The 24,525-nt window shown below is 39.6% G+C and overlaps 2 protein-coding genes across 2 annotated transcripts in view; both read right to left on the bottom strand.

Moving 5' to 3' along the window:
• ahrra (aryl-hydrocarbon receptor repressor a) overlaps positions 1-18,201 on the bottom strand; it is a 77,379-nt gene extending 59,178 nt beyond the window's left edge. Inside the window, 5 exon segments of the mRNA XM_020608956.1 lie at positions 13,262-13,329; positions 13,331-13,432; positions 15,617-15,709; positions 16,029-16,348; positions 17,546-18,201. Coding sequence (XP_020464612.1) covers positions 13,262-13,329; positions 13,331-13,432; positions 15,617-15,678 — 232 coding nt within the window. The 5' untranslated portion in view covers positions 15,679-15,709; positions 16,029-16,348; positions 17,546-18,201.
• Positions 18,202-20,647: 2,446 nt separating this feature from the next.
• anks6 (ankyrin repeat and sterile alpha motif domain containing 6) overlaps positions 20,648-24,525 on the bottom strand; it is a 14,165-nt gene continuing 10,287 nt past the window's right edge. The window contains 3 exon segments of the mRNA XM_020608928.1: positions 20,648-24,076; positions 24,168-24,252; positions 24,458-24,517. Of these exon segments, the coding sequence (XP_020464584.1) occupies positions 24,027-24,076; positions 24,168-24,252; positions 24,458-24,517 (195 nt within the window). The 3' untranslated portion in view covers positions 20,648-24,026.

Genomic DNA, 24,525 nt, shown 5'->3' with positions numbered 1-24,525 from the left:
AGCGGTATGGACCTCCTTAACCTTCCCCAGAACTGTCAAGTTCTCAAGTCACTGTGTATATCTACATCCACATGGATGATATGGATATGATATATCCATATGATATATTATATCCATAGCATATCCATGGATTTGATATATCCATATCCACATCCATATATTTTCATTCTTATTTGGTGAGGGCAGCTCCCTGCTAGTGAAAGTTTGTTCCTTCTAATAAGCCGAGCTGTATGAATCAGGATCAGGGCAAATTCGAGCATATTTTAATGGATCAGTATCAGTTAAATAAAACTGATCAACATCTGATCCTTTCATTCTTGTACTCTAATGTGTTTTGTCCATCTCAACCTGCTAGTGACACAAAAATGGCATTGCTGACAGCACTAACAAACATTCATTCCAATTGCTGGTTATTAAAGCTATTGTCTGTACTTATTCAAAAAGTGTTTGTGAAGGACGAACAATGTAACACTGCCGTACAACTGCATGTGTACTGAGTGCTTCTTTAGACCAATGTGTGTCAGGTTAGGTAGCTACAACTATTATTTCAAAGTGTCAGATACATTTTTAATGAACACTGTGGGTAAATATAGATGTCCAAAGACCCAGATCAGTGTCTGGGCCCAAACACGATTGGGGCACCCCTACTAGTAAGTTCACAAACCGACAATGGCTCTGTCATGATCCTTGGAGATAGAAAAAACTCTTAAACTGTCATTTATGGGGATAAAAAGATCACTGGAAAAGGCTATATTTCATAAGAAGATAATATTTTCTCACTGCTGAAATTTGCACTTGAGATACTGTAAGTTGAAGTGGCAGTCAAAAAAAGCTCTGAGAGGAGCTGACATGTCCATTTAAGTACATGTACTGAATGATGTTTAACTGTAAATTTGAATGTAACCGCTGGGTGAGGTGGAAGTGAAAGTGCTGAAAGTGTAGGAGCTAAATTGAGCTGGATGTGAATTGAGCTGGATGTGTCACTTAAAGTTTGAAAACAAATTAGTGGCAGCTCAAGCATCTAAATTCAAAGACAGTGGAAGTGTTAGCTGAAGTGGAAGAACTGAAAGGAGTACATCTGCAAAACATTTGCAGAGTTCAAGTGTTTAGAGGAAAAAGAGATGGATGCAGTGGAAATGCCAGTCAACATATAAGAGATGAAATGCTACAGAAAGCGTACCAACGACTTCTCACTCAAAATATTAAAAACCTTGTTAATGAAAGTCTGACAGCCTTTAAAACAGTGTATGTATGATTTGATTAGTACTGCAACAGGCAAGAGAATGTTATTTCATGTGATCAAATGAGGTAACCTGATAGTAGCAGTGAAATACCCCTGATAATGCACTGATTTTCTTGATATCATACATGTATTCATGTTTATAAATGGTTATTATTTTGCACTTATCATTTCTGTTTTGAAAAAGTTACTTCTAAAGTAAAGTAAAGTCAGTAAAGTATTGGCGAACCAGATTTATCATCCAGGGAATAATACTTGGATAATTTTTATTTCTGCTCAGGGCTTTCTGTAGTGACTTTAAGCGAGTAAGTGTGTGGCTGTGCAAAATCATCAGTGCCCATTGGAGGTTATGCTATTACGTATATACAGTACATCATACACTTTGTTCAGCCAAATTAAACAAACAAAAGAGGTCGTCTTGCTGTCAGAAGGTCACCATCATGATTTCCAGGGTGCATGTATTCCTGAGTGCAGTATGAATAGAAGCACAATTGCAGTCTGAACAAGATGCACCCTCCTTTCTCCTGGTTAATAATCAGCGTCCAGGCGGTTGAGCTGAGCCAAACACAAGTCACACAACTACCTCTTTTCCTCTGTCTTTGTCTCTCAGTCACCCCCCCACTTCCTTTATCCTGACTAAGTAGATACCTGGGGGCCTGGGTGAGACATATCACCCCCAGAGCTGTTCCTCTTTAACAATGTGCCTAGACACCTTCAAAGTCAGAGACAATCCTGCTGCTCGCTGATATTCACCTTCACTTTGTCTTTCTTTGCAGCACACATGTACGTGTGTATGTGTGTGTGATGTGGAAGGATTGTGTCCCTGTTGTTGAACCTTCCGCTTGCATCTCTCTGCACCCTAAAAATATTTTGCCCAGTTCACTCATTCGATGACAATTCAACAGAGAGCAGTAGTTAACTTTGAATTCAGACTGATCTGGGTTCACGGAGTGCAGCGAAGGAGTGCCAACCAATAAAAGCACACACTCAGACCATTTTAAACACCTCATTGCATCATATTTTGTAGTTGTCTTTAATTAACCCTGACTATGACTCTTTCTCACAGACATATGTTTGTCACTGCCTGATGTTTCGCTTTAATATCAGCAAAATTTGTGTTATGAATTTACATTAAACTCAGGCTGGCTAATCTCATTTGAGGCTGAAAAAAGGAACTTTCCCAAAGCTTCTCCAAATAAATATAACTTTACTTGAAATGATCTGAGGAACTATTTTTACTAGGGTAAGTTATGTGTCCTATTTTCCCATATCAAATGCTAATGACAAAGGACCTCATCTGGCTGACGGTATTTAGTGTATCAAGCTGTATCGGGTCAGATGCCACCTTTGGTTAGTGATCTTTCCAACTGCATGGAAACATATCGATTTACATTAGGGAACAGCAGCAGGGGCTGGGTCTAACCACTGTTGCACACTGAAGCTTGCTTGAATTAATATAAATGGAAGTGACAGTCGAAAAAACAGTCTGATATACAGTACAACAAGGCCGACATGTAGACACAACCTGATGACATACCACATAAATTATCTTCTTCAGAAAACCAACATGATTATGATCCTGGTTATCATTAGCAGTATTGTTTATACAGGGCATATGCTTCAGTTCCTTACAATTGGTTCCATCACTCAGCTCACTGTTGCGATAATTCACTGATTTTTGTTGCCAATTTGAGTTAATTTCTGGTTTGTCTTGGTAAGATATGACCCTATATCATGCTACAGCAGCAGTGTCATGGAGTTCAGGCACCAGCCACCATGAATACCAGCTCCATTCGCTTGGTTTAGCCATCAACAAATCGCATTAATGACATCACTGAGCCTTTAATGCTGGTGACCATGTTAAATCAGTTGTGCTGAAGATAAAGGTTCTTCAATGTTCACTGGAAGGAAACTGATGGCCCCTTGAGCCAGGATGACAGCTAATGTTTGCTTCACAGGAGTGAATCTATGTTGTGCCTTCAAACGGTTCATTGTTGGCTTGTTCAAATCCATGCAAATAAGAATAATGAGGACACAGACAAACTTGCCAATAAGAAAGTCTTGGTTTCTGCTGATTGGGTTTCTATTTATATGATCTGTTGTCTTACACTGCTAAATTCCATTAAAAACCATATTGCATTGGAGTTTTACTTTGTCTGGATGTATTCCAGCATTATGGCAAAATGGATTCTCCAATTCAGTGTTCCCACAACAATCACAAAACTTTATCCTTAAGTCATCATGCTGTTTCTGTGCAGAAGTTCCCACATGACACAACAAATAAAATAATGATGGTTTGTGGTTTACTGAGTTATCAAATGGGCTTTCAACATGTGGCTTTGGGCGGGACTAAATCTGTAAGCTATATGGCATGTTTGGAAGGAGATCAGCAAAGTCTGTTTGTTTGTTGTGTGGGGGATGAATACAAATTGGCACAGTGAAATGATTTAATCTAAGGCAAAAGCAGTATAGCTGGGGTTGGCATGCCTGCAAATAGCACACTACACACCAAAAGCAGTTTGTAATAAGAAATATATTTGCCAATAACATTAATGTTCAATAATGTACAACTACAATTTTAAACATAACATAACATTTCTCATCAAATGCTATGATATTACAAAATATGTTAAACAACAGCTGGGATTTGTCAGCAGGCTTGTAGAATCACTGCATGCTTCAAGTGCTTCCATAATATAATTATCAACTTCATCTCCAGGGGCTTCATTATGCTTGTTGCTTCCTTCCACGTCCCTCTGTGCTTCTCTTGCTCAGGCTGAGCAGGGCGAGAGACGGTAGCTGTGTCAGTAATTACACAAGACAGCTTCCAACAATAGTGTTGGACCAACAAAGGCTTCTCCTCCCTCTGCATGAGTCCGGACTATCTATTCAAATACATCTACCATGTCTGTTTGCTCTAAAACGCACCTCCTGCTGCAGTGACAAAATGCAGTGATGGAGCCTCCAGTAGCTTTTACAGTTAGTATCTGATTGCCCCCCACCTCAAACCACCATCCCCATTTGAGTAATTCACTTATGGGCATTTGTGATCCTGCAGGGCTCTACTGGCCACCCCGGGCCAACAGAGTTCACCTCCACTCAAGCGAGTTCAGTGTCTGTGGCACAAGGGGCCAGGCATGTCATGTCTTTGATTTAAACAACTAATGAGTCCTAAGTGCATACGGCAGCTTCTCCATTCATAGCTCTTGACACATACAAGAGATTAGCATGTCTGGCCTGTGGCGCTAGTTAACAGCTATAGTGTGGCTGATTACTTACTGCAGAGGGGAAGAAGCATATGCAAGTGGGTGGGAGAGAGCTGACCTGCAATATACTATGGGATCACTAGATGGGTTATAAGTTAGGTTGGCTACGTATATAAGACTATATAGCATTTAAATATCAAATATGCATGTGACTAGTACCAGCATTTTAATGTAAAGCTTTAGAGTCAATACAAACTGGCTCATCCCACCTTAGGAAGCTGAGATCCAACCTTAAATCATGTTACTGGTGCGACTTTGAATGGAGAATTTTAGTCCCTTAATAATCTAAATGTTGTTTAATAAATATTTTACTCTCACTTTTAGGGAAATTGCAAATGGTCAAATTTAAATATGTGTAATAGCTGGCACAAATCATTTTCAAGAACATTATATGTATCCATATTATTATAGTGTGTACAGTAAAAAGGCTTCAGTTCAACCTTATTCCTAACAACTGAACGGGATGTTTGCATTCCACATAAAAGAAAGAATGATAAGACCCTTAGCACTAGCATTAGGTTGGTCATATGAGTTAGTCACACATCCACATTTACACTGAAAATGTATCAAGGGGCAATGCATCTGCCTTTGTGTACAGCACCGAATTATAGACATTGCATGTGTAAGAAAGAGGAAGTAGAAAAGCCTGAGCACTGGCATTTAGCCTGATCACACAGTCTTCATGAAGCACTTGGAGATGAAAGGTGATTTTTTTCAGAGGCCAGTGAAACACACAGAAGAACAGAGCCCCATAGGGAGGGAGAAGGGAGAGACAAAAACCCTAGTCACAGTCAAAAAACAAAACAGTCTAAGAAAAAAGAGAAAGTTAATAAAAGAGAGGACTGAACTGAAGCAGCAGTGTGAATCTATATTGCCATTTGAAGATGATAATGATGCATAACAGCACATTTTCTCTGATTCAATAGCCCACACACACAAAGATATTACAATCCATTATCTCCCTGAACACACTAAATCAATACACTACTAAATCTTATGAGTTCAGTGATGTGTGCTGATCACTAAAACTGATGAGAAGACTCAGCAAATGATCTAATGAATTATCAATAAAAACAAACAGACAAATAAAATCATGCGAATGTGACATGCTGGTTGCAGCTCTGGTTACTCTGTTACGTCAAAGCTCAAATGCAACTTTTGTCCACTTTCAAAAAAAGTGTGCTATTCCTTGCGCCACCTGGTATTAATCTCAAAGTATCTTATAATGAACAGTAACAGCGCTGGATGACCTGGAGCTTTTGTGCCACCAACACCAGTACAGCTCTGGCTAGTCCACTTGTATCTGTCCTTCTGGCTTATCTTCATAAAATATGTAACCGACTGATTGGTTGAAGTCCTCGCATCCTTTGGGTTTTCATGCATTGTGTGCAAGAGGCCTTAATGTGCAATTGTGTGGCTTCGGGAGGCGACAGTGGTGCCGTGGGTAGCGTAGTCGTCTTTCAACTGGAAAGTTGAAGGTTCGACTCTCGGTGCCTGCAGTCCACATGTCGAAGGGCCCTTGGGCAAGACACTGAACCTCCCCATTGCCTGTGATGGCAGCGCGTATACACACAGCAGCCCGGGGCCCTCGGCTCCAAACATAATTTTGTTGTACGTGTGACAATGACAATAAATAAAGCTTCTTCTTGACTAAAGCATCAAGAAATCAGCACATAAGTACTGATTCACATTCGACCTCCTACATCGTTCAGCTGTACCCCATTTGTTGAAGGTCACCACAGTGGACCACTATGATCAGCATATGTGATTTGGTACAGGTTTGATGCCCTTCCTGTGCACTGGCTCATGCAACCACCTGGTATTCTCAGGAGATCCCTTAGCCAAGTACTAACCAGATTTGCCCCTGCTTAGCTTCTGAGACCAAATGAGACTGGGCATGATCATGGCGATGAGGCTACCAATGAAAGTTTAGGGGTTGCCACAGCGAATCGTCACACTGACGACTCGCATGTTGACATTTGGCATGTGTTTTACACTGGATGCCCTTCCTGACACAACCCTGATTCGAAACCGGGCCGCAGCGGCGAGAGCGCTGCCCCTTAACCACTAGCCTACCAGGAATGGCTGGCGATGAGGCTACCGGTCAAGTTGATAATAAATACTCAACATTTTTAATTGATTTCTAGGGATTCATTTCTTTCTAGTTCCTCCAGTAACATTAGGTAGGGTTTGAATGTTCCATTAAAGAAAAAAAAAATGTAACAAACGGGTTAATGAGCTCTGCGGCCACAACCTGGGAACAAACTAAATTAGTGCCACAAGTCAACCTGAACAGGTTATTTCAAGGGACCATAATTATCTTGATTCTCAAGAAATTATCAGGTATCACCTCTCTGAAATGGGATTTATATTTCTGCATCACTGCATGTAAGGGAACATATACATCTGTCATTAGGTGACAGCAGCGGAGCTGTTGCATTTAAAATTGTATGAACATTAAAGTTCTGACTAGCAAGCAGTAACCATTTAGATTGAGAACTTAGTAAGCCAAGTAATGCCGAGTTAGAAAATTGCTCCAACGTTTTCAGAGTTGTGAGTATCCGCTAGCGGATCAGTTAGCAGGCAGCTACGAGTCAGATCAACCAATTAGCGTGTAAGGAGCACAGCTCTGCACAACATGCAGTCAGGATTTGAGAGGTGTGCGCGCGGGCCGTCTACAACCATCAGCGACCTATGTTTACCCATGAACCCCTTTACTATGTAGGTACGCATAGACATGCAGTTGCAGACATGTATAAATTAAGCTTGAACCTGTACCTCGGTATCTGTATCTATACTACAATGGACTTAAATAGGTCAAAGACAATGCAAACAAGCTGCTAGTACTATTTCCTTTCATGATTTCAGGGTTCAACAACTGTGGTGCAGTCTATGATTCCCCTGAAATTTGAAGAGCTAAGATATTTTGTTTCAAGAACTCAAAACAACAATGAACTGACCACATCTCGACCTTTCTGTTGCTAAACCTTTTCACTTATAGTCTGCGTGGCAAGCTGATTTGTCTTGTCTGCTCATAAGCTGAGGAGTAAGGGGAAGGAAAACATCTAGGGTCACTGGGAGTTTAGTAAACACAAAGTCCATCTATAATCTGACCTGATACACAGTTTCACCCCTCAGCAAAGACTCCATTCAAAAATGTGATCATGCTGCAGCACTTCTCTGTTTGGAAAATTGAATGGTCTGAACTTCTGACTCAATTTGATACAGATTTGAAATGAAATGAATGAACCCAAATAGTGATGAAAAGGGGACTCAAAACCATGAAACAATAAGGGCACAGGCTGATTGTTTTGTCTTGTTCCCTAGCAGCTTAGTTACAAAACCATCTCCTGTCTGCTGGGTGACGTCATAAGTGGCATATGCCTGGCGTGAGACTGTGGTGTTTGTGGCCCTTCTCTTCCTCTTTTATTACAGCTCACCAGCATTTAGAGGCAAATAACACACATACTGAAACTGTTTGGAGATTAGCAAGTGGAGTTCTAAACACTGATGGTTGGCTCTTGTGTAGCAGTGGAACGATCAGCATGTCAGGTTCTCAAACTTGGCTTAGATTAGTGTCTTTGCACTCGATTCTCTCAACACATTTGTATGCATCTATGTGTGTGTTCCCATACCCTGTCAACACCATGACTGGACCCAACTATGAGGGATGGTGACACTTTAATTGATTGAGGACTTCCAGACACCAATTTATAAATACACCTAGCTGCAATGTGGATTCATTTACACCACAGGCATTTATATTTGGGCATGAAATTTGTTTTGGTTGTAACTGATGTAAACTGATGATTTTCAGACCAGCATTGCACTGAAGTTCCCTAGATTGTTTCCAGGTTGTTAATGCCTCATGAAGGGCATGTTTGTTTTTGGTTTTTTGTTTTTTACTAAAGATGTAAAAAAAGAAAAAAACAAAACAAAAAAAAATCAAACTATGCAGGTAAGAGTGCAAAAGGCAAACTAGAGGATTCCTCTGCATTGAGTTAAATGTTGTGTGTGTGTGTGTGTGTCCATTTATAAAGAAAAAAAAAATGAAACATTTCCCTCTGCCACATTTTTAGAGGATTGGACTGGAAAAACTGGCATTTAGGTGCTGTTACTGGTTAAAGCAGCAAAACTGACTACAGAGCAACAATCAGAACTTATCATTATATTGTACTTCCACATTAAAAACAAAAACTCATATGCTAATCTTCTTGTTAGCCATCATCATAAGCTAAAAGTGGTCTTTGGGGGGGGGGGGTTTCCAAAGGCTTGTCCACAGCTAAATAGGTGAGCAGCTAGTTGCATTTCAAAGTGCAACCATCTCATTTTGCAGCTGACACATACTGACTTTAAAACTTTATCTACATTTACTAAACAATCAATAGAAGGCAACTGATTGTAACACAGCCAGCAGGAAATGCATATCAGACAAGTGAAACAATTACTTTGCTGAGGTGTTAGTGTGGCTTCCCTGTAGTCCAGCCAGACACTAAACTTGTATGAATGTGTTTGAGTCTCTCTGTTCTGCCTCACTAACTGGGGCAGTGGATTAAAGAATGGGAAAGTGAAGGTGAACATATGAAGGCTTAAAAGTCCACTAAACCTGAGTTTATCAGTAGTGAGGGTACAAAATCTGGTGCACTGGACCAGATGCACAGTAGGGTACATTCCTACCATCTGATCCTGAGAACGATGGACGAGGACAGAGAGAGAGAGAGAGAGGGAGAGTGTATGAATTAATCCCAATGCTGTTGGCAGTAATATGTACTGTGTGGGTGTGATGGGGTGTAAGGGGAATCTGATGGCACTGCCACAAGGGTCAGGATCTGAGCCGGTGAGAGATGCCATCAAAATAAGCGTCTGTTACACCTCATCAACGAACAGTCAAAATAGCTACCGTGGGAAGCATACAGTAACAGCACGCACTCATGCCAAAACACAGGTACATTCACATCTTCTGCTGCTTTGCATAGCGACAAGTGCTGACTAAAACTTTCCTAATATGCTTCAGAATTGCTTTTTCAACAAAGAATTCCTTGTGTTAAAGTGTTCTGCTTTATCACAGAGACGGGGAATGAAGCAGGGATGTAAAAAACAGGCATTTTGTATGACTCAGGCCAATAGGATGCCATGCAGTTGCTTTTACTTCATGTGCGAAGTAAAAGCAGAAAATGCCCTTTAGAATTTGATTTTAATTCCCTCAGCATTTCTAATATAAAAATGTGGTCATAACCTGATTAAATTTTCAAAACAAAGCAAATTGTAGTTTCAAAGACAAAAAGCAGTGAAATACAATCGTTCAGAACAGGTTCTATGAACACACACCGGAGGAAAAATAAAGGTAATCAGGGCAGAAAGACAAAGGAGGAGCGATAGTTAATCCTTAGGGTAAATATTTAACAAGCTCAGCAATTATAGCGAGGGCAGAGGCCTAACATGGAAAAGAAGGGAATTACGGCCTGCTAGCGGCGGTCCACACACACACACACACACACACACACACGCACACACACACACACACACAGACAAACTCACTTGGGCATCTGCCTAAAAAAGATTAACAGCATACAGAGTTTGACCTAAAATTATAATTAACCAAAAAACAGGGGACAATGATTTTCATGCAGCCTGTAGGCAATGAAATGATGATTTTGATTTTTGTATTATTGTCATTATTTTTTGACAGGGTGGTTCCCTCTGGCTTGGCATGCTTTCCCTGTGCATTGGCAAAATTAAACATGATTACTTACATTTCCATTTTGTCCTCTCAGCTAGATATAACTGTGGCAGCAGAACCACTAAAAAAAAAAGAAGAAAACCTAAGTGGTGAATATGTCTACTATTAAGTTTTAAGTCTAATTACTAATGTGCATACATGTAAAAGATTTTCTATGCTGTTCATACAGTCTAAAATATGCATTTCAAAATAAAAGCCTCTTCTATTGGTTATATGCAAGAATGTTTAGTAGTGGTGGAACATAACTGAACACATTTACTCAAGTACTGTACTTAAGTACAATTCTGAGGAATCTGTACTTTACTTGAGTGTTTTCATTTTGGGCTAATACTTTAACTTCATTACATTTTACAGGAAAATATTATACTTTTTACTCCACTACATTTATTTTAAAGCTTTAGTTACTAGTTACTTTTCTGAACCAGTATAATCATTCACAAGCTACCCAGCAGTTTGTTAAGTACTTCAAATTATGTGAAATCTATGTGAAATAGTGAAATCTAGCTCCCCCTTTACCAGCGGCAACATTAAGTGTGATATATTAAGTAAGAGATCTGAGTATTTCTTCCACCACTGTGTTTAGTTTAGCTTTATAATTATTTATGCACCCAGAGAAATTCTTCTTAGCCTGGAATCTGAATTTTCTCATTTCAAAACACATTTCCATGTGAGACCTCCTTGTAGAAAAATATTGTACACCAGTGATTATTTATTCCCTTTAGGCAGATGAAACAACATTCTATAAAAAGAAAAACTAAATTTCATCAACAGTGACATGTGACTACATCATGGTATCATTATAGGTCATCTGTATCATTGCACCCTGTAAACATACTGCACTTGATATCGTTGTGTATTGCACATACACACATGTAAGAATGTACACATATAACCTAAGGGCAGATTTGCATATGATGCATAGGTACACAGAGTCCACTGTGCTCCACCCCTAAGCAGTCATGCAACACAGACAAAGCAATATCTCATGTGCCTCCACAGCCACCTGCTACATGTTCTCTGAACTCTTCTAACACAGTGTGCATGAGATACCTATAACTGCCTTCATTGTAGTGAATTAAGTTAGTAAATTTATGTTTTAAATAGACAAAACTAATTACACAACCCAAAGCAAATCCACAACTAACTGAAGCAGACACGAGTCTTGACTCAGTAGCAACTTCACACAGTCCCTCTCGTGGACAGAAAAATAACTGCACCAACATAAAGGCAAATGAACCTTAAAGCTGCATGTTTCCTGGTTTCATAGCAGTTTTCTGTGGATGACTCACTGTTCAAGAAAAAAAGAAAAGAAAAAAGAGACAATTATGACTGTTGTTGCAAACCACAGAAAGGATGTGGACGTGTCCTTGTTACTCATCTTGCATTTATCTGGAAAAGGCTCTGGTTGTGCCCCATGTTTAAATATCAGTGGAAAAAGTGCAGCCTTGAGAGTCAAATGTGTTGACCTCAGAGTGGGATGACAGAGACTGCAGATGTATACAGCCAAAATCCCTCATGTTCCACTCAAATTAATCTCATTAGTGTAGCACCAAAAGAGCTCCAAGCTGGTCACTGCTGCCACTGATAACAAGGCCTCCAGCAGAGGTGGAGCAAACAAATACAGGCTTTAGCATGAACGCATGTAGAAAGAAGTCAGAATGGAAGATCCTAAAATGTTTCCAAATAGGCTAAAGCACCTCATTACTCTTGATTTGATTTTTATAAATGACTGTAAGAGACAAACAACTAATATCACCTCTCCCTTTCAGATTTTTAGCAGTTTCTCACACGACTGAACCTTCTTTATTTACAGTACCAACACATCCCTCGTCACTGAGGCGCCAGTGGCATGTGAGCCATCACCTGGGATAGGCCAGCTAGCTCCAGTACTGCAAGTGTGTGTGGTGGCTAAGCTGAATGAAAATTTGGGATAAAATACGTATCTGCATGTGTGCAAAGCTGTATGACTCAGGCCAATAGGATGCCATGCAGTTGTTTGGTGCAATGCCAAACCACAGCAGCGGATGATACTATGAAGACCAGAAGAGAAGAAGGTGAAAGAAGAGAGCCACATGTGTGGAAGAGAAAATGGCTGCAAAAACAGCTTGTCAGACAAATCCCTTTGTCCACTTCCTTGAGAAAACTGCTTTTGATGAGGACGTTCTTTCAACCCCGAGGACTAAAAAGCCAATGAGACAGTAGGAACATGCTCTTGTTTTTAAACTATAAAAGTACCTCAAGTGTCTGGAGCTGTCAGATCCAGGCCTCTGAGTTGATGCATTAGCCACCAAAACCACCATTAACAGAATATTTTCAGAAGTGATCTATAAATATTTGAAGCTGACTGCGGTGCAGTAGGTGGAGAGGAAGGGAGGCATTCAGTGGATGTTTGAACGGGTGTGAAAACAAATGTGGGCCTCAAATTTCTTTTAGTCATCTGTGACTTAAGGACACAAAGGAATAATAGAAATTTGTGTGAATAGATAAAATAATACCTCATATCTATAGAGATGGTCTCACAGATCCAAGAAGAAATCAAACAGCACAAGGGTTTGACTAATGCAGTTTGGCGGTGAACAAGATTTTTAGAGCTTCTAACAACCAATATTTTGAAACTATATTTACAGTAACATTTGTCTTGTTAGTGGCTGTTTCCATACAAAAATATTCTAAACTGTAGGGTTTCCATTCTACTAAAATCAGGAAAAAACTACTCTGAAACCTATTACTACTGCAAATACCCATTACGGCCAATACTAATAATATAGATAACAAACATGCTTATGTAAAATCTTGTCAGTGTGTTTCCTTAAAATCAATTTACATTAATTAAGTTGCCTCCATATAGAACCAGCAGATTTACTGCATCATATCCATGTATCAGAGGGGGTCAGTGCTGCCTTCAAAGACAGTTTACCGCAGCTGATATCCCATTACTAACCACATATATCACTCTAACCCATATCAACCCAGCAAATCTCTCACGCCCCCATCACTGCAAATGTCATTCCTTACCTTGGAAGAAACTTTTGACGCGGAGGTAGGAAACTGCGAGGCGCAGCACGGACAGCTTGTCCAGCTCCCGGGGGGAACGGCAGCAGACTGGCCAGCCGGTCCAGCTCAGCATTCAGCCTGTCCCGGTGCCGCTTTGACGGGTTGGTCTTCTCACTGGCAGAGGACGGCTTCCTGACCAGGAGACAGCCGGTAGAAAAAAATGTGTGACAATCAATAGGCATGTGTTAAATAAGCTGTAAAATATAAACTTCTTTAACAGAATGGCCCCAAGTGATTTTTTCACTGACTACAGCGACCACCTCAACGAACAGAGAGAGACAGCAGCACGCCAAAAAGGATGAACTTATTTAGCTTCTCTTGTTAAAGCCTTCTGGCAAAGTTTGTTTAAATCTGATTCACATTACATGACACAGGCATTTTCATAAAGCTCACATGGCCAGCTTGCCAAGCACAGATGGTTGAAAAGACAATTAAATATTAGCAGAATATGTTTTGGAAAATCTAAGAGCCAAAGTGTAACTGTCTTGCCATAAAAAAAACCTCCAAACACACGCATACCACTTCGGTTTGCAAAGAAAAAGTTACTGTTTACTGTGTGACTATTTGACAAAAAAAAAAAAACAAAAAAAAACGGCACCAATTCTAGCAACAGGAAGAATTTGTCTGAATTAATTTTTTAGAAATGACTTCCACATGTATTTGTGTCAGTTTTGCTTGTAGCTGTTCCTCATTGTTAGGATACAAAGTATAAACAGAATCTTGTTGTGTCTGACTCTGGTTAAGTGTGGTAACCACTGCACCTTACCAACCCAAGCAGAGACACATGACTAATAAACCACAATCTGCATAAACCTCTTTCTTTAAACTGCATTCACTTTTGACTCTGCCTTCCCCCAAAAAAAACTATGATTCATGTTGCCTCCAATGATAAGTTTCTTCCCAGCACAAAGAGCTAAAGATCTAAAAGTTTTGTCATGTCACGTTTCAGTCCACACAAACTATATTTCCAGGAAGACATGCATAGAATAGAATAGAATAGAATAGAATAGAATGCCTTTATTGTCATTGCATGTAACTTATAACAAAATTTGGTGTCTCTTCATAAACAAAAACTGTACACCATTCACTCCTCCGTTCACACCCACAAACACACACACCTACCTATAAAATAGCATATTAAAATAAATATGTAAAAATATATTTAAAATTTCCTAAATCAGATTTTGAAGTGTCTCGTGTGTTGTTGTCATCTTGTTTTTAAGTAAAACATCTGTATCCACCACGGCTGTTTCTTCTTCACCTCTCGATTTTAAAGGCACGGCATATCACTAGCTCAGTGCTGAAGAGAATATGAAATGCCTGTTAATAAACGTAAGAGTTATTTGTGTATTTGTGTATGGTGACCCAGAGGTTTACCCACTGAACATGATCTGTATGTGTAATGGTCAGCTCCAATTTCCACAGCTGAAGGTTGCAGTTCATCTCCTCAGAAAGAGAGATTACTTTAACATGAATACTTTGACTTTGTTTTATTACAATGACCTAATTAAATAACATTTCGCACTTATTACTGTTGAAAAATATATTGAGCAATGCATATGACTTCCAGGATATAATCGGATTATGGATAAATGGAGGTACTGAATCATAATTCAGAAACTTAAAATGCCATGTGGCACAGCTGGAAAACCAGAACAATCCAATATCAATTTGATGTGACAATGGTTTTACCAGTAAAGGCAGTGCAAAATGTGAAAATACTATAAATGCCACAGGATCTTGTTGAGTTACCACTTCTCTCTTTGAAATCTTATATAACTTGCAATTCACTATTCATACACCAGCTGGCAAATTTTTTCCAGTTTGTCAACTTGTTGACTTTACATTTAACTACATACATATACTGTATATGACAAACAAAACTACACTAAAAGTTAATCCACTGCCAATATAAACTTACTTTACCCATCATTCATCCCCATTTCATGCTATTTGGATACAGATCTTTAAAATCTGTAATATATTAAGCAATAAAATGATTGCCATTAAATAATTTTATAATAAATACTATAACAATAATAGTAATTTTGCAACATAAAATGTTATAGCTATTATATGATCATAACATGTCATTTGATGCTACATTTCTAATAAAAATGGCAGTCACTACCAACTGGAGCTGGGTTTCACACATTTAAGTTGTAACTTCCTGTGACTCATTACAATTGAGCTTCTTTTAAATGTCTACCACATGATAAGGTTGAGATTGAAGTTCTCTGTGCAACAACAAAAGTGCCATCATTAACCACAAACAATTGTTCTCACACATGTGCATATTAAACAGCCCCTCTTAACTGTTTTTGGATGGGCTTCCTCCTCTTCCTACCCGCATACATGCAGTCTCCAGGAGGGATCATGATCCTGCGCTCTGTGGATGTAACAGGTGCGCTGCGGATGAGGTAAAGGAACATTAAAACACGTTCACACACCTTGTTGCACATTACCTCAATAGAAGTCTCTCACTGGGCTTTAATATATGCAGCGAATCCCTGCAAGTAAAACATCCCTAATTCATTTAGTTCTATTTTCAACAGTTATGTATAGATTAGCAAGTGATTTATGGCTTAAAAGCCTGCAAGCAACTGTCTGTTGCAAAATAAAATAACAAAGAGGTTCTAATTAAATATCTATAAAAGTGAAGATCCCATAACATAATATTGCTGTTAAAGTAATACCCCCAAAAATCAATAAAAACAAAGGCACTAACCAGTTACCAAGATCTCTGTAGATATCAGTTGATTCCAGTATAATGTTGGCTGCTGAGCCACATTCACTTTAAGGTCAGAGAGGAGATGCGTCTCCCGGGATCCACCGACTCGGTAGCTAATGCCAAGCAATAAATCCGAGGAAAATAAAATATATCGGAGAGGTCCCGTCCGAGCTCCGAGCTGATGTTTTCATCAGCTTTGTACTGCTAGGAGCAGATGTTGGCTGATGCTTTATACCCAATAGAGTCGCCTTCACTTCCTCGCGTTTCAGGTGGCGGATTCCTCTGAATGACATGTCGAGCTCTTCGCACGCAACTCTCTGCCACACAAACAGACATGCATACATACACACACACACACACACACACACACACATACACGTGAGGTTTTTGCTGCCTTTAAGTGTTGTCTGCAAATTGAAATTACATTTAACTTAGCTTGTATATAAATACATATTTTATATATATTTTATAATAGGCTAATAGAAACATGTTGGCCTAAGATTTTATCGGCGAGGATAGTCTATGTTTATTACTGTGTTCAAATTATCTCTTCATTCTTGGCTATAATTTTCTTACTAAATAAATCACACTATTACGCTTGGACTATCCATAAAGCAAACTGAGTAGACGACATGTATTTTCCGACTGAACTACTTTTATATTAAAACATTTATTTACGAGGAGTACTTGAAGTAGCAGACTGCCAGACCAGAGCCTCCGGTCGCGCGCACATGTTCCGGGTAGCAGGAGAGGAGGGATCACACGCGAGGGCAGCAGAGGCACAAATCTCCAGATTCACACTGAGGCGATCCGTGGACGACAACAGTCACGCAGTGCAGGGTTTAGCTGCAGGCGCTCGTTAAAAGGGAAATGCGTTTTATAGCGAAACCTGCTGTGTTCGAAATAAAGCTGCTCTGGACCGGACGTAGCTACTTATAAACGTATACGTGAATTCAGTGTAGCTTTAAGAAAGAGCCAGCATTCGTGGGCAGCTGCGCCACGTTCGGCACAGATACCAGGTTTACGATGGACTTAGGTGAAGATTATGACTTCAAAACAAGAGTATGAACATGCTGTGGGGCCTCTGGTGTTCTGGGTTTAATTTCTCTGGATTAAAATGTGATACCGCTGTGAGTGTAACACGTCGATGTGGCGCAACCTGTTTACGATAGTTGAATGTACAGCTGTGCGGTTTTATTTTGAATGTCATAACCGGAGGTGTGCTGATAACCCCTCTGACATAATGGAGCTAGGTTTCGGTTCGGTTTTAACTTTGGGGTATTGTTTTAATTACTTGTTGATTAATTAAGCGGTAAGACGCATTTGGCGACACTTCTGTAAAACCAAGGCATCGTGTAGACTTCATTTGGTGTATGCTCAGTTTGCGCCCCTCGCGTGTTGGCATGGTTCGCATACATTTAGGTAAGTAACCATGTCATGTACAGGTCGGCACAAGTGACAAGCGCAGTTTCATGGGCCGAGCTGAGCTAAAACCACGTCCCTCCGCTACAAACTGGTTTTACGGGGAAGCTCCACTTGTAGTCATCGTCTCCGCCGCTCCTCGCTCGTTGCAATGGGTGTGCCAACACTGACAAGGCGATGAGTAACATTTGTCAGCAGACTGTGTCTAAATAAACAACCTGCACTCTCTCACACAATTTACCTGATGTTGTGAGAAACAGCCCTTACTTTCTGTTTACCTGTGAAGTCAGGTCATTTGTGACACTTTTTGATTACCAAGAAACCCACATAAAATTCTGAAAACTGCCTCGTTGTGCATCTCTGCTATATGTCTGTAATGAAAATATGTTACCAAGTAAAATACTTGAACTTTGGACCTTCAACCAGTACCTCTACCTCATTTAGATGACATGTTTAGGTAAAATGGGACAGCTGGTAATGGTTTAAAAAACACTAAATGATTCATCTTAACTGACGCACGTTTGTATTGCATGATTGTTTTGCAATCATTAAAATAGTTCACTTAAACCTAAATAAGGACATGAGCAGATTTCAACAATAATGGCCTAAATCTATACACATATCTGACATCATCTAGGATCCCACCGTCTTCACCACAGCTCCTGGGGAACCATGTCCCACATTCTGCACAGGCAATCCAGGCCTCTGTGGTTTGGGGTCACTTTGTCTCTGTAAGATATTTAGCAGGATCCAGAGGGATGATAATTAGTTTGTTTTCTAGTAAATATCTTTTTGTCTTTTATCTTTTGGCTTTTTGCTAGATTATTTTCTGAGTTTTCTTTAAATATATGTAACTAATGTGTTCTTTTATGACTGACATGTAATCATTGCATCTTCTTTAATATTTTTAAATGATCAAAATACTACAAATGTTTGTAATGTGAGAGTTTGGTACATGATAGCAGAGTAACTTGTAATTTTATGGCACTAGTAGTCTAGAAATGTGATTTTACTTTAGAAAACTCCCATTTTAGCTGATTTTTATGTCCCAGTTTAGCTGATGCCTGGGACACTCACTCCAAACCCTTTCCCATAAAAAGTAAAATGTATTGTTATATTTTGTCAAACAATTAATACATTGCAACATCCTGCAACTATTTCTGGTGCTATACTCCTATTGTTTTAACTAAAGTATCTTTATTACATAAAAGAAAACTTGCAAGTTTTGGAAATGGTGACCTTTTAAATATTTTCAGTGGCCATTTGAGTTATCAATCAAAATGGTTGTTTCAAGTAAAGGACAAATGTGGCAACAATTTAATAAGTTGTATGGTGATTGGCTGCTGATATTTCCTGAGTACAAGATGTAAAAACGTATTTGTCCCATTTTCTCTGATGAACCAAACTACCTAATTTCACCCTAATCCTGAAGGTCGGGGGTGTAGAAGAGAAGGTTCTCATTGTGTACATTGGTGTTTGTATTTATAATCAACATTATAACATTATTTTTCAAGCATTGAGCAATTGGTGTTTGTATTTATAATCAACATTCTTATTTTTCAAGCATTGAGCATTGTGTTAATTAATTCTTAGATAACATAATAGCTTTCTCCGTGACCTGAATGTATGCTAATGATGCTAATACATAAGCACTTCGGACTAGTGCTAAATTGGATACCAGTTAGTTTGTTGTCCTAGAATCACCTAGGAACCGAAGATAACAACAAAAACGGTTGCTTAACTAACATATGTCTCTTCAGTATCGCTGCTTATGAATGTTATTGTGTCAGAGCCAGAGACAATTCTATTTGATGCAAGATACAAGCCTGAGTGGTTATGGGCAGGAGAGCAAAAAACCTGCAGAACTAAATGACCTAGGGACGAATACAGAAATGTACTATTATACTGTTTAGCACAGCTCTAATATGTCGAAACATTTTTTGTCATATCAAGGCAGGCGTCTTTCATCGTGCTCAAATGATTTTATTCTAAAGATGGGCATACAGAATGCATGAGATCAAATGATGTGCAATTAGCGTATGGCTAGTACTGTATATTCCAATTTAAATAACCATCAAAAATATTATTGTGTACTTTTATTTTGTAAGGAAACTGGTTCACTTGTTTTTATGGTTGCTTGTAAAACTATCAAATATGGCACAATTGCAGCATGCTGTTTTGTCAATGAGACAGGAATATTCAGTTCAGAATACATGCACATACATGTTCTCACAGTACCATATACTTCATACATATACTGTATACTATCATGCACCCTAGTGTGAAACATCATGCACTACAAGCAGCAGAGTATACCCTTTGAGTTCACGGGGCCTATTGTGTATTATTTATGTGTAGTAAATCATGCAAGCTGAGATACACTTGAGAGAATTGCCTTGGTAGTGCCACACGCCATCACACGTATATCGAAATAAGAAGACGTCCTTAACCTCTAGAGTCCTGAGCTTTGGAAACCCAAGCTGTGCGGTCCTCATATGAGGACGCAGGGACTCTAGAGGTTATGGTGGGAGAGTAGTGACTGTGTTGCTGGGCAAATTACATTTTTTGTTCTGTTGAAACTGGCTTCAAATGACAAAAACAACAGATAGGCTGTTGGAGCCTCTTCTAGAATTGAACAAACAGAAAACAGAGACAGGAACCAACACATTTACCTATATTTCTAATAAAATTACTGACAATAATTTCTAGAAATGCTGTATTAGATAAAGCTCAACTGTATGTTATGCTATAAAAGTGCCCAGCCACACATGAACTTGCACTGTAAATACTGTTGCAGCTGTTAAACAATTATCACAGTTAAACATAAGCGTAACTTTCTTACATTACATTACAAAGGCTTTGTTTTCTGTCCCATTCTAAACTGCCACATAGATCACAGTGTGAGTTTCTTGTTTATTGTCATTTATTGTCAGTTTCCCTTAAGCTGAACTTTCACTTCCATGAAGGTGTGAACATGTCCAGCATTGCAATTTTCACTGACTGTACAACAAACAGACAAAAAATTATATGATCACATATTGTATATTCCTGTAATATATATATACTTAAAGATAGCAGGAGAGTCTAGAGTGACGTGGCTCCACCTACCAGTTTAATTCAACCACTATTTCTGTAAAGCTGTCAGAAATGTTTGTCTAACTGAGGCTTTAATCTGCAAGCGAGACTGTCAGAGCTCTGCAGTGACCAGAGGGCCTTTAGCAGTGTGTGGTGAGTTCTAAATAAATCACCACTGGTCCCCAGTAATGCCAGTAAATGAAATTAGGAGCACAGTGGCCTTGTTTTTGTGGTTGATATGACAAGGAAACCTGAGGCGTGTCATTTAGTCCTCATAATTTTCCTACCCTCCTGGCTGTTTTGAAATATAACTCTAGTACACATCAGTTGGTTTGCACCTTTGACAGAGCAGAATGCTGTTTTATCACGCTGCTGTGTCAAAGTGTCCACCAGGGATGGTGTTGAGGTCTAAGGCCTGGTTAACACAGTCAGGTGCTGCAATTAAAGTTTCATGCAAATGTAATGCAACACTAGTCAAGCTTATTCCAGATTAGCCCAGGTTTAAAGCTCTGCTAATGCTGCTGGAGCATACCTTTGCATGCAGTTGTGTGGGTGTGTGTGAGTGCATGTCTGTTTGAGGCTAAATACACATTTCAGAATGATGACCATAAAGCCAAATACTGAAAACAATCAGCCCGGTGCAAATATGTGGCTTTTATTGATTAAGATGTCTCTGTTTGCATCACCGGGGGATTTCAGGAGACATGCAGAGCTGTGATATCACAAGTCTAAAACTAATGGACATTCACAATTAATGGGATGGTCAATATCAGAAAAGTACCAAACATGATTTGTCATGTCATGATTTCTCAGTATCTGCCAAAATATAATTAACCACAGTATGGATAACAGTCTTGGCACACCAGTATGTTCTTATCCATCAGTAACCTTGTGAATGTGTGAGGAAACAATTTGAGAAAATGTGTAATCTAAGTTGTTGGCCTACATTTTGTCCATTTCTAACAATATGACCTCACTCAGACCAGCATAGTCTAGGTTGGACAGGATGTACAATATGTTCTGACCATTTGGGCCTGCAGAAATACTGTTCAGACCTACTGTACAGTACATGTATGCATCCATGCTTTTGTACATAAAAAAACAAAAGCATGATTTCAGTTGTTCATATTCATACCTGCAGAAATTCTGCCACAGTGACTCAGAAGTGTTTCATACCACAGCTGAACAGGTCGATGTTTTTCCTGGGACTTTGACAGAAATAGCTCGTGATGCACAAAATGATCCGACAAGATACAACTATAACAAAACTTAGAACTGCATGGCGGCTGTGCATTATCTGTGGTGTCAGTATAGCCCTCAAAAATAATCAGCACAGAACAGAAAAACCCTGACAAGTGTTTAAATATTTGAGCAGATCTTGTTTTATCTTATCCAAGTAGTTTTAGGACATCAGAAGTGTGCGCTTCTCCTGAAGGATGCAATACTGTCCCAGAGCATCTGAGCATCTATGCCTGTGGCTTTGTTACTGCAAATACCATTTTAATCAAGTTCTGGTCAAGAGCTACAGTACACCAAGTGATTTGGCATCTGATTTTACACCTGATTTTACACAGTGGCACATAGCAAAATTGATCAAAAATAGATATAAGATTGAGTTTTATGTCAAGCTGGTAGATAACAAAGCAATAACATTTCTTTCTGATCAAATCTGTTATGAAAAGTTGGTCATCTGTATGGTTTGACCTCTGGGTGAATATTTGAATCATTCACCCAAATCAAGAGCTGTGTCCATTGGTTTGAGAGGGAAAATTATGTGTTGGACTCTGAGGGGGTTGATCCTTCATGCACATTTGGATGTTATGGTCAGAACAAGGGTCAAAGTGAGGCTGTCTTCCTCCTCCATCCTCTCAGTCTCTCTTTAATCTGCTCCATCACAGCTTTGTGGATTTGTTTTTGTCCGTGTGAAGTACACAGCAAACCAGGGAGACAGAGAGATGTAAAAAAAAAGGGCTTCACTGTTGTGTAACATCCTGGATGCTGGGAAACCCTGCAAGCTAAATGAGTCACTTTGCAAAATAAATGTTGACAGTGGATTGCAATGTTTGGACATTGTTTGCACAGTCAGAACCAATGATTATTATAGTTGTGCATGCCTGCTATTGGATGTACTATAGCTCTAATTGTTATTTAAAAGTTATACAGCTTGGAGTGAAAGTTCCAGAAGGCTCAGCCCTTCAATCCCAGCTCCCCCCTCAGTCAAAGGCACTAGCAGACCAAGCCTCACTTTCTCTCATGTTCATGGCCACCACCATTCAAATTTGGCACACAAACAAGGTAACAAAGTCACCGTCCTACGTAGGTGAGGAACCTCTGAAAATCGCATAGCCTTGTACTGCCAGAGGCCAATGGCCACAAAGTGAATTACATGATAGCAGCACTGAAGCCACTGGAAAAGACTCTGAAATGCTGGCACTTTGTCAACCTGAGGGGAGAGTAAGCCACTTGGTTTGTACTTCATCCCCAACCCAACATTTTCCATACACCTGCTGGAGCAAAGCACAGTAACAATCCATAGTTTAAAATGGTGTATTTCTAAGAGTTGAAATACAGTGGGGGAAAGTTTTTGTGTTTTCAATGGAACTCAAGCACGAGAGGCGATTTCCTGTAATTTCCTATATTCTGTCTTGTACTGGGATCATGTCTTTAACAGAAAAAAATAAGATGATGTCTGTTTTGTTATTCATTAAGGGAATAATCTTCTGGATGATTTTGTATCCTCTGTGGGCCCATGATCTAAGGTATGTCTGTTGTTGCTTGCTACAGCATTGACAGTTAGAGACTATATTTGTTAAATGTAATTCAATCCAGTCAAAACTGTATGAGTAAAAACAACTGGGAGGAAATTGAATGAGTCACTATTTTCTGCTCACATGCCACAGCAATGTTAATCCATTCCAAATGTAATTTTCGCTCTTCTGTGCTCTTACCAGCTCACATATGACTGAGCATTCAATGTGCCAAACCTGGAGAGGGAAGCGAGAGGGAGAGCACCCCTTCCCCCAGAAAATGGTTGCAATTATTATTGGCTAACATGGTTTATTTTATATTATTATACTTCCTTTCTCCTGCTTTAACTTGCCGCTTTCAAGACATAAAAGCTGCATCGCATTAATTCACATTAGTTCAGTAAAAACAAAACTGTTCTCTGCTCACTCTTATCTTCTTGTCTTTCGCTACCTAACTGTGAAACCCCTGTGCTGCATTAGCACTAGATGTGGCAACTGAATCACTGTGTCAAATAAATACACTTTGCACGTGCTTTGACGACCTGCAGCAGGGTGCTGGAGCCAGCCAGCACTCTGTCACACATCCCCTGGTACAGGATCCAATAGTGGAATACTTTCAGGGAGGTCTGTACTGGTGGGCCCTATAAAGGCCAATTATCAGAGCCTGCTTGGTCGTTGTGCTAGCAGCGTTCCCTTGCACTAGCACCTCTATGAGCCTTTGACGTGTTTCCTGATAGGTCAGGGCTACCAGTTATCTCTTGTTAGAGGAACGAGCCTGGTGTCTCATCCCACCTGTCTGAGCTGATGAAGAGAGATGGAGATAGATTACAATGTTGTTTCTATCACAATTTGTTGCTCAGTTTTAACATGCAGCACTAATAGTGTGGTTCACCTGGTTGTCTTGGGTTACTGGCACTGCTACCAAAGGAAGACTGGAAGTTATGGATGGTCTCTTGAAGGATCTGTCTTTCTCGGCCCTGATGACAGCAAACAAAGGTAGGTATAGAACAGCAACATTTTTGACAATGATATTTATCCGCTGCCTTCATTGTTTTAAGTCATTCTACCTATTTCGACTGGCTCACAACAGTTCAGTGTGGGTTATACAGTGGAAAGTTAAGCCCAGAGAGCACTGGCAACAGTCCACAAAGTAAAGATGTAATGGGTAACCATGTACTGCACCTTTCCAGCATTGAGTTCTGATATGGCAGCCAGGATCTGTTGCCTGGGTCCATCTGTTTTAATGCCCA

This window comes from Monopterus albus, unplaced genomic scaffold (assembly GCF_001952655.1).
Source record: "Monopterus albus unplaced genomic scaffold, M_albus_1.0 scaffold96.1, whole genome shotgun sequence".
NCBI classification, from domain to species: Eukaryota; Metazoa; Chordata; class Actinopteri; order Synbranchiformes; family Synbranchidae; genus Monopterus; species Monopterus albus.
Note: the sequence above shows the minus strand (reverse complement) of the source record. Positions and strands in the feature narration are given on the sequence as shown.